This window comes from Meleagris gallopavo, chromosome 1 (assembly GCF_905368555.1).
Source record: "Meleagris gallopavo chromosome 1, MGAL_WU_HG_1.1, whole genome shotgun sequence".
Taxonomy (NCBI): domain Eukaryota; kingdom Metazoa; phylum Chordata; class Aves; order Galliformes; family Phasianidae; genus Meleagris; species Meleagris gallopavo.
Window position 1 is genome coordinate 144578808 of NC_139404.1, and position 18326 is coordinate 144597133.

The window sequence follows — 18326 nt, forward strand, 5'->3', positions numbered from 1 at the left end:
AACAAAAAGTGACTATAAGAGAAAATATAACATTTAAGATCAAATAATTGTTACTTACAGAACAAGCTTGAATCAATGAAAACCAAGAAAATCTCCTCGAAAAACTTTACAGCATTGACATGAAGAAAGGAAAGGGTCTGTCTAAGATGATGCAACTGGAAAGCAGCCCTTGTACTGTTTCCAATTCTGTTGCTACTGAACTGAGTGGCCCCAAGAAATTCAGATTTCCCTTATGTGCCATATGCTATGATGTTTGTTCATCATCTTTATAGATATATGAATATTTATTTAGCTTACAGAGGAATTACAAAACTTTAATTAAATTGAAGTTGGTTATTACAAATGTTTAAGAGAAAATATAAACAGTAAAATTAAGATATACAAAGTGAAAAAGTGTCTGAGTGTCACATAGACAAAAAAATTTAAATGGGAAAACAATCCTTTTCATATTTATTGTCCTGTGAATAATATGTGTGAAATTCTTCTTTGTGGCTAGAGGGAACAGTATATGTGTGTATATATATATATTTATAGTGAATATTGCAGAGCAAAGTATTCAGAATTATCAATTATCAATTGATTTCTAATCCATTTTCAACCTTTCTTTGTATCTTACAATATTAACAGAAAAGTCTGACAGTCCATAAGCATGATTTATGTTAAACAGTTAAACATGATAGATTGACAACATCATTGTAAGAATTCTCTATCTTTGTGAAAGAATGATTCTGAAATTACTGATGTGAAATATGGCCTTTGAAATGTTCTTCTCCATAGACTCCCTAAAAAACTTAGGTTATTTCTAAAGCATTCCTCAATTTCCCTCTGAAATGGCATTGAACACTTTGGAAGAAAAAACAGATTATTTTCTCTCCTACATATGACTCCTACAAGTCATACAAATTAGGTTTGTTATTGTAAACTTTGAATTTCCCACAGATACTCAAAGAAATGAGACTTATTTGGGAGATAACTTCTTTCCAAGAAAGAACAACTAGCGTACAAATAGTCAAGATTAAAGTACAGAAAAGCTGTCATTCACCTTCATTATTTAATGAACAAATAACATTATCATCTTATTAGAAAATGTGAACTGTTTTCCTTGTAAAGCACAGTACACTTAGGTGAAACCTAGATCTATTTCCTTAAAAGACTTTGGGTCAATGTCCTAGCACTGTATAAATGCGATACTCCATTAACTCACACATGTTTTGCAAACATAAGCTGAGAAGAAGCCTTTTAGCTGATGCAAAACTTGCTGCACTAGTTCATAGATGGTCTATTAGTGAATTTGATAGCATGCAGTCTTGCTGTGTAGTCAAATAAAGTCTTTGTAACAGGCTAAGAGGCAGGGCACTGTTAGGAGAAGAGTATGGCCCTTCTTAAAGAGTTTGAAATCTACATTAGTACTTCAACATTTTTGTGTTGATGCTCAGTGTAAACAGTCAAGCATTGAATTTTCAAGTTATTTCTTTTCAAAACTTCAGATCTCTTAATTTTGTCACATTCTTGACATTGTCTTGTCCTTATGTCCAAGAGTTACACACATGGCTAGTAATTTTTCTTGCTCACTCTTCTTGCTTGCTCTGGTTCAAAGTGGAATAACTTTCTTCATAGTGGCCGGAGTGGTGATGCATTTTGGACTCAGAATGAGTATAACATTGATCACACACCAATGTTTTGGTTATACTGCTAAACTTACACAGAGCCAAGTATATTTCAGATTTAGTTGCCCTGCCAGTGAGGAGCTATGAGTGCATAAGGAGCTGGGAGAAGACAGAACAAGGGCAACTGACACAAACAGGACAAAAAGATATCCCTTATCATAAAACATGGTGAATGATAAAATGAGGAAGACTTGGCTGAGGAGGCGATGGAAAGCCACAACTTGGGGAGCAATTGCATTTCATACCACTTACTTCGCATATTCTACTTTATTACAGTTATTTTATCTTCCTTTTTTGTCCTATAAGATTGTTTTTATCTCAACTTATAAGATTTACCTTTTTCTAACCCTCCCCATCCTACTGCAGGGGAGAAAGTGAACAGCTGTGTATACTTAGCTGCCTGATGGGTTAAACAACAGCACTCCCCTTTCTTTTATCAAAAGAGTCTGTAGATCTTTTTGATGATTCCACAAGCTTAAAGTTTTTAGCTAGTTTAAAAGTGGTTGGTGGTATGCATGATCATTACAGTAAGGTGACCTTGATCTTAAGCTCCAACTCTAAAATTCTTGAACATTAAGCTCATAATATTTGTAGTTCCGTACTGTTCATACCCATATGAAAATAAAAGGATACATCATCAACAGGAAATTCAGGAATAACTTCTTTTGCATAAAAATCTTTCCCATAAATGCCCACTGGGCTTCTGCTTTTCCCCATCCTGTAACATTTATTTTTATTCCAGATATTATATAGAAAGCCTTTCGGATCATTGCCAGTTATGACTTAAATGTGGATTGTAGCTTTGTTGGACATGCTTAAAGTACTGAAAACAACAAAATATAAAGCACTGATAGCAGCATTGCCAGTCTGGGTAATAATATATTTCCTGTTTAGTCAGTTTATAAAAAACAGTATTAGAAATGTCAATTAAAGATATTAACACACACAGACATTTTAGTCAAACCAGGAATCATTGTTATTGTTTTTATGCAGTGCTGGAATTGTTTCCTTTCAAGCTGTGGATTTGAAAGCTTATCTACAGATACATCTTTCACTTTGGAATATCTTTTGAGTAGAAGAGGAAAAGCAGGTGCCAAGAGGAAGGCAAATTTACCTACTGTATAATGCTTAACAATTAAAACTTCTTGCTAGTAAACAACCCCCAGGAACAGCCTTACCATGTTCATACCTTTAGACACTATACCAGATTCTACAACCTATGAAAATTAAATCTATTGACTGCAGAAGTAATAATGATCTTTAGATTGTCAGGTGAGATACCATTACTGAACTGACCTTTCTTGGGCTGCCAAGTTTTAACGTTTTTCTATCTTTTCATAATAAATACCTACTAAAAGCACAGTCAGCCCTCATCTCTCCTTCTGTCACCTCTAGTTGTCCCCTCACTCCCTCCACATTCTTCTTTAGAAACTGATAAATAAAACCACTTCCTTCTACCACAGTACAACTGTGATAAACTTTCAGTAAAAACCTACTGATGCATAAGCAAAAATCTAGACATCAAAGGAACACACCCATCAGCAGTATAACTACATACAACACAAGCTGAGCACAAGTAGGGATACAAAGCTTCATCCCAAAGTGAACCTTTGAAAACAGTGTGCACAAGGTTGATTTAACTCATTGTGCTTTATTTTGTGCATTAGCTAAAGTTAGCATTGATCTCTATGCAAAAGTTTTATGTTAGGCCATCATATGCCTACACACTTGTAACAAACTTTTTCTAAGGCTCACATCTAAAAAAAATGCAGAATAGTTGAAAGGCACCTCTAGAGAATACCTAGTCTAAGCCTCACTGCTCAGGCAGAATACCCCTAGCACACTAAACAGGATTGCACCTAAGCAGCTCATTAACGTCTCTAGAGAAAAGGACCACTTTTATGGCATGGTGACAAGGAGTGGGGTGGAGCTGGCACAGGTTGCCTGAATTAGGCCAAGCGTTGTTCCATACCATGTGATAACATATGGAAAGCTACAAAGCTGTGTGTGGGGGGGGGGTCCCAAATTGGAAAGATGGTGTTTATTGTTTGAGATTGTTTTTTCCTAGGTGGTGAGATTTTGTGCTGATGTTTTGCTTTTGTTGATTATGAGGTATTAATGGGCAGGTGGCAAGCAATTGCATTGTATATATTGTATGTATGTTATCATCACATTTTTGTTTCTGTTTTCTTTTTCTGTTTCAGTAAGTAGCTTTTACATCAACCTGTGAGTTCTATTTTTCTTCCAATTCTCTTCTTTGTGCTACTTGGGGGATGTGAATGAGCAGCTGTGTAATACTGGCCAGTCTGCTAAGTATGCTACTGAATTTGGGTCTGTTACCCCTTCATTCTTGTGGGATACTACTGATAAGAATCTAGGCGCATTTTCTTAACAATCTTTCTTAAAATATTTGTGTATGTTGTAAGATCTCCTTTTGTTTTTTCTTTTTCAGGTTGAAATGTCTCAGGTTTCTTAGCCTTTCTTCAGAAGAGAGATGTTCTAGGCCCCTGAATGCCTTTGTCACTCTCTGCTGGATTCTTTTCATTAGTTTCTTGTCTTTCTGAAACTGAGAAGCCCATAACTAGATAAAATACTTCAGATGTTGCCTTAGCAGGACAGAAGGCAGGAGAGATTTGGAGTAAGACCTCCCCTATTTTGCTGGGAATGTTCTTCCTAATGTACCCCAGGATACCATTGTTCTCTCTGGCTACAAGCACATATTGCTGGCTTTTTTTTTTTTTTTTAAAGTAGTCTATCTTTGAGATTTAACTTTCCATTTTGTTAACAAAACAAATATGGACTGATATTTGAAATAATCATTGTACACTTGTAAGCAAACTAGTACTCAACTACTAAAAATTACAACTTATTTATTCACACATTGGATTTTACTTTTAAGTAAAGGCATATGAGCTTGATCATCCTAATCAATACACATTAGGAGAGGAGGCAGTTTTTGGTTTTATTATCTGCAAACCTAAACCAGTAGGCTCACTACACTGCTACATTGTACATTTGTTCAGTTTTGCCATTTTATCACAGAATATTTCTTATTTTTACACGCTCTCATGGATTTCTTTGCATATGGAAGAAAGCAGCTAAGAAAAAAGTAGCCTGGTTATAGAAGAGAATGTATGAATGTAGGTGCCAGAGACTCCCTATGCTTTTAGGCTACCTTGTGAACAATTAAATATTTTATTATCTTGCCAAGAGTAGCATTGTCTCCCTGGCTCTGCTGTTAGTACTAATCAATTATTGCTTTGAACTAGGACTGGAGAAACTCTCCTATGAAGAAAAGCTGGGTGAGTTCAGCTTGTTCAGCTTGGTGAAGACTCCAGGGAGATCTCATTGCAGCCTTTCAGTATTTAAAGGCAACTTACAAACAGGAGGGAGACTGACTTTTAACACAGTCTGATAGTAATAGAACAAGGCAGAACAGTTTTAAGCTAAAAGAAGTGAGATTTAGGTTAGATGTTAGAGGGAAATTCTTTATTCAGAAAGTAGTGAGGCACTGAAGTGGGTTGCCCAGAGAAGCTGTAGTTGCCTGGAGGTGTTCAAGATCAGGCTAGATGGGGCCCTGGGCAGCCTGGCCTGATAGATGGTATCCCTGCCCATGGCAGGGGGTTGGAACTAGACAGACTATAAGACCCCTTCCAATCCAAGCCATTCTATGTTTGTCTGTTTTTTCCTTTTTTAAGGTCTATGTAAAATCAGACAATAATAGAATTTGGGTACAGCCAGATTTCTCAGACTTGCAATATCTTCCTTGAACATGAAGCATTATTACATGTTTCATTTGAAAATGCTATCTTTTTCTCCTTTACTTTTCTAAGATCTTCACACTTTATTTAGGCAAGAAAAGAAGTACTTTTACAAGATTGTACAGATTTAATAAGGCAAGCCCTGCTCCAATGATCACTTCTATACATTAATTGCAGGGAAGTGTGTAAAATAATGAAGATATGCCCATAGTTATTCAAGGAGAAGGATGCTATTACTATAAACTGGAGGTTGAAATATCTCTTGCAGTGTTATTTCCAATAAAAGAGCTGTATAAACTCTTAATATGAATTTACTTAATGAGAATTTGATGTTGAACATCTTATTTTTATTTAACAGAGAAGTTGTCACGTAGGAGTTTCTATTCTGCAGAGAACTTTGTTACATCCCTAACTTTAAGATGTGACCTCACAGCTTGCTGGAGCAGCTAGTCTGACAATGGGATGCTGAACCTATGTACCACAGTAAAATCACAGAATGACACAATCATAGGGGATGAAAGGGACCTCGAGTCCACCCCTCCTACCAAAGCAGGCTCCTGGACCAGGTTGCGCAGATAGGCATCGAGGCAGGTCTCTAGAGAAGGAGACTCCACAATCTCTCTGGGCAGCCTGTTTCAGTGCTCTGTCAACCCTATTGTGAAGAAGTTCTTATGCAAATTTGTGCTGAACTTCCTATGTTTCAGTTTGTGGCTGTTTCCCCTTGTCCTATTTCCATGCACCGCTGAAAAAAGTCTGCACTTGTCCCTTTGCTTAATAACTTCAGCTTGCACAAAACCATTCACAAAATATGAATTTGTTTAAATTCATGTATTAGAATCTGAAGATAAATCTATTTATACAAATTGTAATGAGTATGACATAGACATGGGTTGATTGATATTTAAAATGTAACTGCATATCTGCTAAATAAATTCTTTAAATCAATACAACCAATAAAACTGAATCTTTAAAATGGCTTAATAATAAGGATTGATAATATGATGACTAACACTGAAAGAAGGAATGTGTTGGAGCAATTGATAAAATTATTTAATTTAGGAACATCTTTGCCTGAAATGTCACAATTCCCATTGACTGCATTAGGAGAAGAAGAATTTCTATCCTTCAACTCCAACATTGGTCAGATTTTTTGGTCACAGTAATTTCCTGAGAGCAGTTGAGATTTGCTTATAAAATTGAAGGGAAAAAAGGTCCTTAGAAAATATTTCAATGTGAGAAAAAGGAAAAATTACCGAAGAAGAGAATCTCCTCAGTATGGTGTAAGTATTGTGTAGCCAAGTTGCTCTTATCTGAGTAAAAATCAAATCACATGGCATGAATAGTACTCAATGACTCTTTCCTGTTGTGTTTTTTTTTTTTTTTTTTTTTTTTTTGCCATGATCTTGCTGAGGTTTTATTGACTGAAAATAGACTACACTACTGACATGAGCTGTTTTCACATCCTTCATTTTTTACATATGTCTAATGTTTTAAGTGCTCTTCAACAGCATGGGTAGCCTTTTAGCTGTGCATTGATGTTTCCTAAATCAGATATAGGGAATTTTTTTTTTTTTTTTTTTTTTTTTGTGCTCTGATGATACCATAGGTGAAAGAATTAACAAGAGATGAGCAGCCAAAGGACAACAATGCCAGTGTATTACACTCAAGGCATTCAATTCAAAAACAGTATTTCCGCTTTTAATGAAGTTTGAGGACCCTTGCTGGTAAAGCTATAGTTTCTATTATCCAGGGTGCTGATACTACATATAACTACCTCTGTTTTGAGGCTTGTTACTTACAGTCCACATTTTTTATTTCTTACAGAATGGTTTTGTCCTTATTGTGTGTCAGGTGAAAACCTACTATCCAAGCAAGAATCAGGGATGGGTAACAGAGACTCTGTTGGCTGATTGTCTGAGTACTGATGTCTGACATCAGTGTTACGGACTTGAGGTAGAGTTCTTTATTATCTTATGAGTCAGTAATTTTACTAATGGGCTTGCATTTTTAAGGCCTGGAAACTAAATTAAGAAAACAATTTCCCTTGTAAAATGTTAAAAATCACACACTGTATTCAAAGCTTAAGTGAAAACTGGATGCCATTTGAATTTAATTTGAATTGAATGGCATTTGAATTTAAGTGCTTTTTTTTTTTTTTTTTTTTTTTTCAACCAGGAAAAGACAATTGCTCACAATAGTGCTTACTTGCCTCAGTATTTTAAATATATTTTTTTCCCACAAAATGGTATAGAAAATAGGAAGGATATGACCACATTTAAAAGAGATAAACAGAGTCTCAAAAATGTTTTAGATGTTTCACTATTATGTTACATTCTTCAGAATGGAATTCATATGAACAAATGTTTACTCTTACTGTATATGTATCTATGCATGAACTAAATGCCCTTTCTGATCGATATAGAAATGAGCATTTTGTGAAATGACTTTCAGATTTATTTAAGGAGTAAACTTCAGATCCGAGTGGCTTGAACCTACAACTCCCTATTGACTATGGTGGGCTTCTAATATTCAACAAATTGAATTCTGCTTTCTGTTCAATAGAAAAAATGCTGAATTCTTGGCATCTCAGTGCCTATTAGGTTTGACTGTACATGGACAGCATGCTTTCAAATGGGATCATTTTGAGATCAGAGAGCATCCACACATTTCAGCACAGTGCAACAACTTGTCCTTGTAGCTTCACAGACCTGATGCAGCTGGATGGAGGATTACATGCTCCACTGATGAGCTGCACTTAGCACATGAAGCTGCAGAAGAGCAGAGGGAGCAAGCCATTGCTCTGGCTGCAGGATTGTGCAGGAGACAGTTTCTGTTTCCATGCCGTGACAGTTTCATGCCTTCCAGGATGGCACCTGACAAGGTTATAGGAGCTTACATCCCTGGCAGGAAACTGTTCTTACTACTGGGCCAAGATTCCAAGTTTCACTTGCCTCTCACCTTTCAGCTGATCTTTGACATATTTTATTTTGATCTAACACAAGCATAGTTTATAGGCAAATTTTACCACAAAATATAAAACAATGTTAAACCGTAGTATCAGTGCAAATGCTAAAGAATTACACTTTAAAATGTATGTATGCAGCAGAGATTCCTCTGAGTCTGTTATCAGCTCTGATAGGATTATATCAGGTCTTGATAATTTTATATTTAAATGAATGTTGCCTGTCAAATACATGTAAAGGATCTTTTATCAGGAATCTCCATAAGGTTTAGAAAGTTGCACCAGGTTTCCTATAAAGGTTTGCAAACAATTGCATGCTACAAGCCAGCATATGTTACTGTTTTTTAGGCTTTTAACTTTAAGTCCTGCAGTTTGGGAAGTGTATAAGTTGCATAGTATGTTAAAACACAGAATGAGTTATGTGGAAATTATGGCCTGTTAACTCTGTTGCAGCTTAACAGTTGCACAGTTTTTGAAAACCCAGCTGTCCCCAAATAGGTGTAGCATTTAATGGGAAACATATTGCAAAGTGACTCTGAAATTTTGTAACATATAGAAAACAAAACAAAACCCCAATGTTTTGTTCATAACTGAAAAACAAAATGCCTGGTATCACAGGATTCATAAAGCAGCACTTATGTTCAGTTGCAACACTAGAATAGTATGGGTAGGTGCATAATGTTTGCAGGTGATGATGTATCTATTTGATGTTCCCACACTCCTTAGAAGCCTGAATTTCAAACAGCTATTGGAAATAGACAGACTTTTTTGATTCTCTGTTTCCAAAAACAGAGGATAAATACAAGTGAAAATCATGTTCTTCCAGTGCAAGCAAAGCATGAAAAAAGTCCTACTGAAAGTTCATGCTTTACCTGCACTCCATGACAGCAACAGTGTGCAAATGGAGTCCTGCTGGCTTCACACTCCTCTGCTGAGGACCATGAACATCACTGAAGCTTCAGGCCCAAACTGGTCTGCCAGGCTTAGCAGAAAGAGTGGGAGGAAGTGCAAAGGCCAGAAAGCTTACGTTGTCCATGCAGCTGAATCTCAGTGTATTCTGACTTCAAGCATCTCCCTTGTTTCCTTCTTTTTTTTTGGTCAAATTTATTCTGAGTAGTTATACATTGCTATAAAAGTTTCTCATTTAAGAATTCTTTTTTTTTTTTTTTTTTTGGAAAAACACTTCATAAAATGCATTTTTGTCACCTCCTGTGTTAAGGAAAGATTCTTAAACACTTTTTTTTTTTTTCTTTTTTCACCAGTTCTTCTGTAAATTGCACAAGAAAGTAGTTTCTGTGGTGTTAGCTATTCTTGCAGGTATTGTTTTGGTGTGTTACTTCTGAAATTTTCTTTTTTTTTTGCTCTTTAATTTACACTGCAACTTTTGGTAATGAAATAAAAGTAGCGTTAATGAGGATGTATTGCTGTTTTCTCTTCACTGGGGGGGAAAAAAAAAAGGAAGAAGAAAAGACTATGGGAAATGATATCCCCTGTGAGATAGATCAATACAGATGCAGATTAGTTCTTGCGCTATTGAAGTTATTTTCCTTCCATGGCACCATGCCTCATAGATTCTGCTGAAGGCTATCTATAACCATTCAAGTTCATGACAGCTATTCTTACACATTCTCTCATTTTTAACACCATTGCCAAGATTCCTATCCTTTTCAAATGAGAATGAGGAGACAGTCTCTCTTTTATCAGGGTCAGATCAATTAAGCTTAAATGATCTTATTTTCTATAATTTTCCTGTAGTTATTCAAAAGATTAGTGAGAAAATGTCACTGAACTGATACTTGTCTCCTCATTAACATTCATGTCAAAACCTTCCGGTAGGGCTGGTTTGGGCTGCTGATGGAGCAGTTCTTAAAAGAACTGTCTTGTCTGTGAAACAGCTGCTCAGCAATGCTACCATGCAAGAGAATTGTTGATAATAAGATGATTCTATTATAACTACATTGGGAACATAATATATATTAAACTGCTTTGGGGTATGCAGCGGGGGCCTGGGAATTAGAGCATGATTGCTTGTCTATTTCTAGGAACAGGAAACAGCTGATCATTTCACGTCTGCTCATTTGAATTAGTCCTACTCACAGACGAAAAAAGATTTTTAGATGAAAGATCTGCTATCACTCCTCACTTCCTGTGTATTTCCTGTCCGTGTGAAAGTTTGTTTGTTTTCCTGGAATTTGGAAGGGTTTGTATCTCCCATTGCTGAGATAATTGATCACTTATTATTTTACAGGACTTTTTATAGTTCCAAGGCTTTCTTAGGAAAAATTATCAGGAGGAGATTCTCTGGATCCTCATTCATCCAACAGTGAAATTCCAGATATTGAATGTTTGTAAATGACTATGCTATATGACAATGCACTGGTGAGTATACAGACATGGGCAGTACAGATTAACCTTAGATATAGATCTGTAAACAACTGTACGTATGGCTCAGGCAAGAAAAAAGTAGCAGTGGGTATTATATTTTATAGTAATTTATACTAGTTCACTTAGGATATACAAAACAAATGAGAAATACCACTGTCAGATCTTTGTCTATCAGAGATCTCAAAACCGCACAAAATACAAGGAATAAAACACACAGAAAAAAATTGGATCTAGGGGAGTAGAGCAATTGAAAGTCCCACCACAGTAACATTCCCTTAGAAGTGTTTCTTGCAAATAAGTAAGAAGTGAATAAGATCATACAGGGCTTTAGGCTGCAAAAACTAATTCCCATCTAAAACGAAAAGCATGTAACTTGTTCCAAAACATTTAATAGTTTCTAAAGTTCTCTGTAAATAATTTCATTTTTAGCTTTTCTTGTGTACTGTTATTCCAGATGTTAGTTATTAGAGATATTCGATATTAGAGATTTTTGAGATATTTTTCAGGTAAAATGAAATAAAAAAGTACTTAGAAATGACATTTAGGACCTTCTATTCTACTCAGCACTCTTAAGGTGGTGCTTGGAGTGCAGGGTACAGTTCAGGATTCCCAGTACAAGAGAGATGTGGATATCTAGGTGCAAGTCCAGCAGAGGTCCAGTAAGGTTATTACTGGCTGGGCTATCTCACATAAGAGAAAAGGCTGAAAAGTGTACATGAAAGAAGATTTTATTAATGTGTGTAAATTGCTTGTGAGGGAGTAAAGAGAAAGATCAGAAGAAGCCAGCGACAGGACAAGAAATAATGGGCATGAAGTTAAAAACAGAATTAAAATATCAACTTAATTAAAAAAAATAAATTCATCTGGACACATATTTTCATTGTGAGGGTGACTAAACACTGGCACAGGTTGCCAGAGAGTTTGTGGAGTCTCTATCCTTGGAGATATTCAAAATCCATGTGGGCATGGGGGCGTGATTCTGGGCAATATGCAATGGCTGACCCTTGGGCACACTGATTAGACCACCACCAGATATGGCTTCACATCTCAGCCATACCGTGGTTTTGTGTAAGATTATGTGACTGGCCTGAGGCTAAAGAGGCAATCTTTATGCTACAGTAGAATGAATGTCATTGATGAAAATGAGAACATGAATAGTAATCAGGGGCAAAACCCTGAAAGGGAAAACAGATCTTATATTAGCTCTCAGAAAGGAAATCAGAAAATCATCTAACCTGTACTTAAGTGTGTGAATGACAGACAGAAAATAAACGATAGAGGATCCAAACTACTGCAAGATAAGAGAAGCAAGACACACAATGATCAGATCATAATTCAGCATAGAATTCATACACTGTTAGAAAGTCTTATGTTGTGAAAATTAGTATTATCACAAGACATGCCTAGTACAGCAGAATATCAAAAATCAACAAGAACTTCCACATCACTTTTAAGAGTTTACAAACTGACATAAATGTCTGCACAACACTTGTTCAGAATAACTCCTCCAGGGAATAATCACAATATGCTCCCTATCTCAGCATTTCTTATATGCTCATATATTCTGGTATTGCTTAAATTTGCTATTGTATTTGTTTTATTATTTGTGGTATACTAACATCAAAAGGCAGATTCATGCATCAAAACATCCTTGTGCAATTGAACTACCAAATTAAAATCAAACAAAACAAAAAGAGATGATCTTGAAGAACTAAAATATAAAAGTTATCTTACAATCTAATATTTGCTTTACATGAAAAAGTGTCATACCATTTTAAATTGAGAAATGTATAAATGTTTTTTATACTGAAAGACAACCTATTAGATAATGCATTTTTCCATGAATGTGTTTGCCCCCTAGAATGATTTAGTAGTTTTTCCATAAAAGTGAAAAACTTTTAAATAGTTTTATAACGTCATTAAAATACCAAAACTATACAGAAAATTCAATTGCTCTTTGATAATATTGAGACTGAATATTGCAAATTACCTTTAAAAATGTACAATAAGCACAGTTTTTAATCCAATTAATACAGAGCAGATCAGTAAAAACCTCCCAAATACAACACTTATAACAGATCAACAACTTTGATCTATTTACCCTACCATCTATAAAGACAACGGTTTTACAGTATTTCAAGTTACTGAAAAAGCTGTCATGTGCTTAATTTCATTGCAAAACAAAAATGTCACATGTTGCCTAAAAATAAATAATATAACACCTAAACTCTACCATAAACAAGCCCAGCATTTTCACTAGACTGCACTGTTCACTAAACACCAGTGATCTTCTTGCTTTCCTTCTAGAAAACAAGGAAAGCTCTGCAAATGTTGCTGTTATTTTCAAACATCTGTTTTGTTTGCAGACTTCTTGGTACAGTGCTCACAACCACTAGATATTTTTTTTTAAGTTCTTCAAGGACAACTACAGTTTTGAAAATTTACAGCACAAAAGTTCAAGATTAACATTAAAAAATGGAAGGTATCACAGTGCAGGACACTGCACTGCCATCCACATCCACACCAAGTCCTTCCAGAGACTGGGGACATATTCTAAATTATACTAGCATTTGCTCTGGTGCTCTAGGACTTCCTCATGTTATATATTTCCCATTTCTTCCTTTTATAACTTCTGTTACTTTGTGTGTCATATTAAAGTAATCAATATTAGAAAAATCATCATCTTTAATAGGATAAAAGGAACATCCAGAATTAGTCTACAGAGTGAGGGACATTTCACTTTTTCAGAATGCAATCTCAAAATTTCTACATAATCTTCTTACTCCAAGAATAACATTTCCACTGTTCTCCTAGATATGTGTATGCACCCCATTAGCTGGCTTCTGTTTTTGTTTTTTTTTTTTTTTCCCCCAGCTTTACAGGGCCTGTTTCTACCTCCATGCAAAGAAGCAGCTCTTCTTTCTCTTTGCAATGATGATTTACAGCTCTCTGTGCCAGAGTCATTTCTTTCTATACATATACAGAAATTCTCAAAAACGCATTCAACACGTACATATTTATTTCATAGATAAAAACATGACTGAATATTCTGAAGCTCTTTTGCTCTTTATTAATCTACAGTTCATAAGAGAAGACTAATAAAATGTGACTTGCAAATACGGATACATCCACAAAAACAGCTCATTCTTTAAGACAAGTATTTAGTAAACCATGACAGACAAGAAACTCTTAAATTTACAAGAATCTTAAAAAAGCTGAGGACCAGACAAAACTGATTAAAAATAAAGAAAGCCTGAAAACTGTCTTTATCAATTTCTTCCAGGTAAAAAAAGAAGAATGTGTTTAATGCATCTGGAGTGGCTTGCATGAAAGTACCTCTCAAATGCAATTGAGGCATGACTGTTTAGAAGCCCCAGAAGTACTCTACAAGGCTATACATATCAAAAGAAAATAATGTAGGAAAACACTGCAGCCATAAACCTACAAAAAGAGTACTAAAAAACTGCTTTCCAGTAAAAAAAAAATCATGGGAGATCCACAGTTCACCTTGCAACAGTGAACATAACTGCATACCTAAATTTTGCATTTGAAATCAGGAGACAAAATTATAAACCTCCCTATGCATATCTAATCTTTTTTTCAACATTAGCCAAGCCTGCAGGCACTTAACAGTCTGATCCTTGATGTTATTGTAATTAAAGGCAATACTCATAAGACTGATAAGCATGCCAGCTGTAACTTAACCCTTATCTTAGCCAAACTGACAACTGCAAATGTGATACCTAATTGTAAAGAAAAGAACATTGGAATTCATTCTGGATCACCAACTTTTAAAATCCCATAACCTTGAAAATAAGTAAATTACATCCAGCCTACCATCAAACTTCTTGTGCCGGGAGACAAAAGTGGTTCGTACAAAGTGACTTGTCTCCTCCACCAAGTTTTCAAACTCCAGTTTGCTCTGCTGACTTAACTTGTCCTCCATTTCTGAGGTGCAGCATGTATATTCCTGAGGGCAGATTCTCAAGTGTTCCCCTGGAATTGCAAGAAAAAAGGCATTAGAAATATTTTAACACAGATTGAAATATATCGAAACCCAATATACATATCCTTTCACTTCAGGAATGTGGGTTACATAAAGGTTTGACCACTTCATTGGGAACAATTTGTTCATAATAAACAATTTTGCCATATTTGGGCTCTTCCCACAGAGGTGGAGAGGCACACTTTGCAGAGCTGTTTTGACACTTCAGAAACAACTCACAATGAAAATGATTCTTGAACTGAAGTAGCCTTCTATATAAGCAAATGTATGCTTAAAAATCCTAAGACAATTTCTTGCTTTCTCTTTGTATTCAGAATGTCTGGAGAAATACTTAATGAGATGACCTATTACAAGGCATAAGAGGTTTCTTGCTATCAAAACTTGAAAATCATAAATTACACATTTCTGTAGATAAGTTCCACTTGTCCAAATGCACCAAAATATTCTCCCCCTTTCCCCTTCTTTCCCTTCTGTTTGAGTAACTGTATTTTAATTGTTTGGGTGTTTGAGTGCCACATATTTTCTTGGACAACATTTCTTGTCAAACCTAGCAAATGCTCCACTGAATGGGAGAAAGCAATGAAGAGTTTAATTAATGCTTATGTTATACAGAAATGCAGTGTAAAAGGTAATGAAAGCTTCTTATTTAATTCAATAGATTTATCTCTTGAAGCACTGTGCCAGTTCTTCTGACAATATTGCTTTTTTCAGTACAATTTGCAAGTGGAAACCAATTCTTTAGCTCATGAAATTAAAATCGTCTGCTATTACATGAAATGTGAATTTCCAATTGACACTGTACTAGGGTGTCAGAAACATTTAGCTTAGTTTGTGCGAAGGTAAGAAATTCTACCATTCCCTCTTGAGAAATAAAAAGAATGATCTGCCTGTATGATTAAAGCTACTTGTAAAGCAATGAAAACATTTAGCTTTCTGTACACTGAATCCTGATTAAAAATCCCTCTGCAAATCTTTTAGAGGTGCAAACAAAATGATATACAAAGCCCAGGGGTTAAATAAATATGGGGGACCTGATTCTCATTTATATCAAGCCTCCTTTGTATCACTGCTGAGCCATAAAGAAGATTTAAATGCAATTTATATCTACTTTAAGGCTACTGTTCACCATTGTTATTATGTAGCAAGGAGAATCAGGCCCTGAGGTTTATACTTCCCTGGGGTGCAATACATTTAGCTGCTGCGTCATTTTGAAAACAGCATCAAAAAGGGTTCATACATGCTTAGAATAAACATTGTCTTGAGTTTGCTGTCATTTTATTTCAATTTTTAGTTTAGTTTCCAAATTATATTTTTTAATTTGAAGCTCAGTCATTCCTGAACCCTGACCCATTTACCCTGACTTAATTTTGTTTTTCTGCAATAGTTTGTAAGATACAAACTATAATGCTAAGAGATTTCTAGCAGTCTTGAGACTTTTTAAAAATCTCACAGCTATACATCTTTGGGAAAGATAATTTCATTAACAGTTACTGATCTGCAATACTACTATAGGTCCCAGTCATGTACAAAAGAGCCATTCTATAAAAAAATTCTCTGTGTCCAACAAAATAATGTAAAAATTATTTCCTGCAATGCTCTCCCAATGCAATAACATAATTTCTCTCCATTCTCTAGATCATGCATCTAAGCCAGAAAAAATAAATGAGCCAAGTGCTGTCAAACATAAAATATAGTGGCAAAAAAATGCTTGGTTTAGACTCTGCCACTATCACATTAAACAGAAATTATTCAACAGATAAACAACTGAGGAGACAGCATATGAAGACACAGTAAGTTTTCTTTTAGTAACACCAGAGTTCTGAGTTTTTGTTAGACATCAGAAGCACAAGAAAAGCTGAAATATCGTATCTTTGGAAGCAGTGTTGTATGCCTGATTAAATAAAATGAACAACCCTTACCTATACATCTGACTCTCCCCCTTCCTACATATACCCAGCAGCTTTTCTAGGGAAGCACTGGGAAAATGTGCTCTTCCAGTTACAGCCACAATGGTAGTTCACACTTTCTGCAGTGACAATGTCCTTTAATGTTGTTGCAGTCATGAATTTTAATAAATTTCAGTTTTATTTCCTCTATTCATTTCCCATTATTTTTTTTTTTTCTCTTCCATCTGGCTCTCTGTTTTCCAGAACTGCCAAACTACCAAAGGAACTAATGTTCATCATTAAGGCACTGTGCTTACTGAGTAACAGCTGTAGGTCTAGGTTTTTAAGAAGTTGTTCTGATTTCAACCGGTGTAGAGCTAATTTCCTTCCTAGTACCTGGTATGGTGCTGTGTTTTGGATTTAGGATGAGAATAAGGTTGATCTCAGAGTGAGGTTTTAGTTCTTGCTGAGCAGTGCTTACATACATACAGCCAAAGACATTCCTGCTTCTCTTAGTGTCCTGCCAGTGGGGTGCACAAGTAGCTGGGAGAGGAAAGAACCAGGACAGTTGACCCAAACTGGCCAAAGGGCATACCATTTGGTGTCATGCTGAAAAATAAAACTGGGAGAGCTGTCTAGAGTAAGGGACTGCTGCGTGAGGACCTCCTCTGCATTGGTCAGCAGGTGGTGAGCAGTTGCACTGTTCACCACTTGTTTTGTATAGTCTTTTAATCATAATAATTATTATTTTACTTTTCTGCCCTATTAAACTGTCTTTGTCTCAACCCACAAGTATTACCTTTTTTCCAATCTTTATCCTATACCATGGTAGGGCATAGGCACAATGGCTGTATGGTATTCGGCTTCCTACTGGGTTAAACTACAACAGGTGCTATGTTATGCTGAATATTATGACACACTAAAGTATATCGACTTCAGTAAGACAGTCAATTTTGTACCAGTATTAATTTTACTCTTGCTTTTTTATTTATGGTCTTAGTTTACTACAAAAACTACTTACCAATTTACTTTAAAATCCAACTTGCACACCATAAACTCATTCAGATTTCTTCTGTACTTATATAGTCTACCTTTGCATGAATTTTCACTATATTTCTTTGTTTTAATTCAGTGGATATTCATTCATTCACGAAGCTTTTAACTGCTGACACAAAAAAAACTTCCAATTACATAAAGTGCTCACAAATTCTACATCAACTCATTGCTTTCCTCTCCTAACAGTGTGTCTTCCTGAATCATCTTCATTAACTCCCTGTTTTCATCATAATTTGCTAATTTATAATCACCTTATTTTTTAAAACAACATTTCTAGTTCTTCTCACTGAATTTTCTTGTAAAGGAAGAGTAACAAAAATTATTATGCCACTCCTTATATTCTGCTTCAAGATCACCTTTTTCCTCCTCCTATTTTCAGCACAAAAGGCTTAGGTCAGATTACAGATAAAGTAAACACAATTTCCTTTGCTCTGTGGCAATGGAATATTTGTCCTCTGATCAGTCTGAGATGTTCAAGTGCACTAAGCAAAGAAGTCTTTTGAATTCGAGGCTCCTAAGTTCTGTCATGCTTGTACTGGTCATGAGTGGCTGCAGGCTCCAAAGACTGACAATCTTGGGCCATTTCCTGAAAATGATGAATGG

The 18326-nt window shown here is 35.6% G+C and overlaps 1 protein-coding gene across 1 annotated transcript in view; it reads right to left on the reverse strand.

Moving 5' to 3' along the window:
- GPC6 (glypican 6) overlaps nt 1-18326 on the reverse strand; it is a 732688-nt gene that overhangs the window by 490601 nt on the left and 223761 nt on the right. Inside the window, exon 2 of the mRNA XM_085215637.1 lies at nt 14613-14771. Within this exon, the coding sequence (XP_085071763.1) occupies nt 14613-14771 (159 nt within the window). The remainder of the gene's footprint in view (nt 1-14612; nt 14772-18326) is intronic.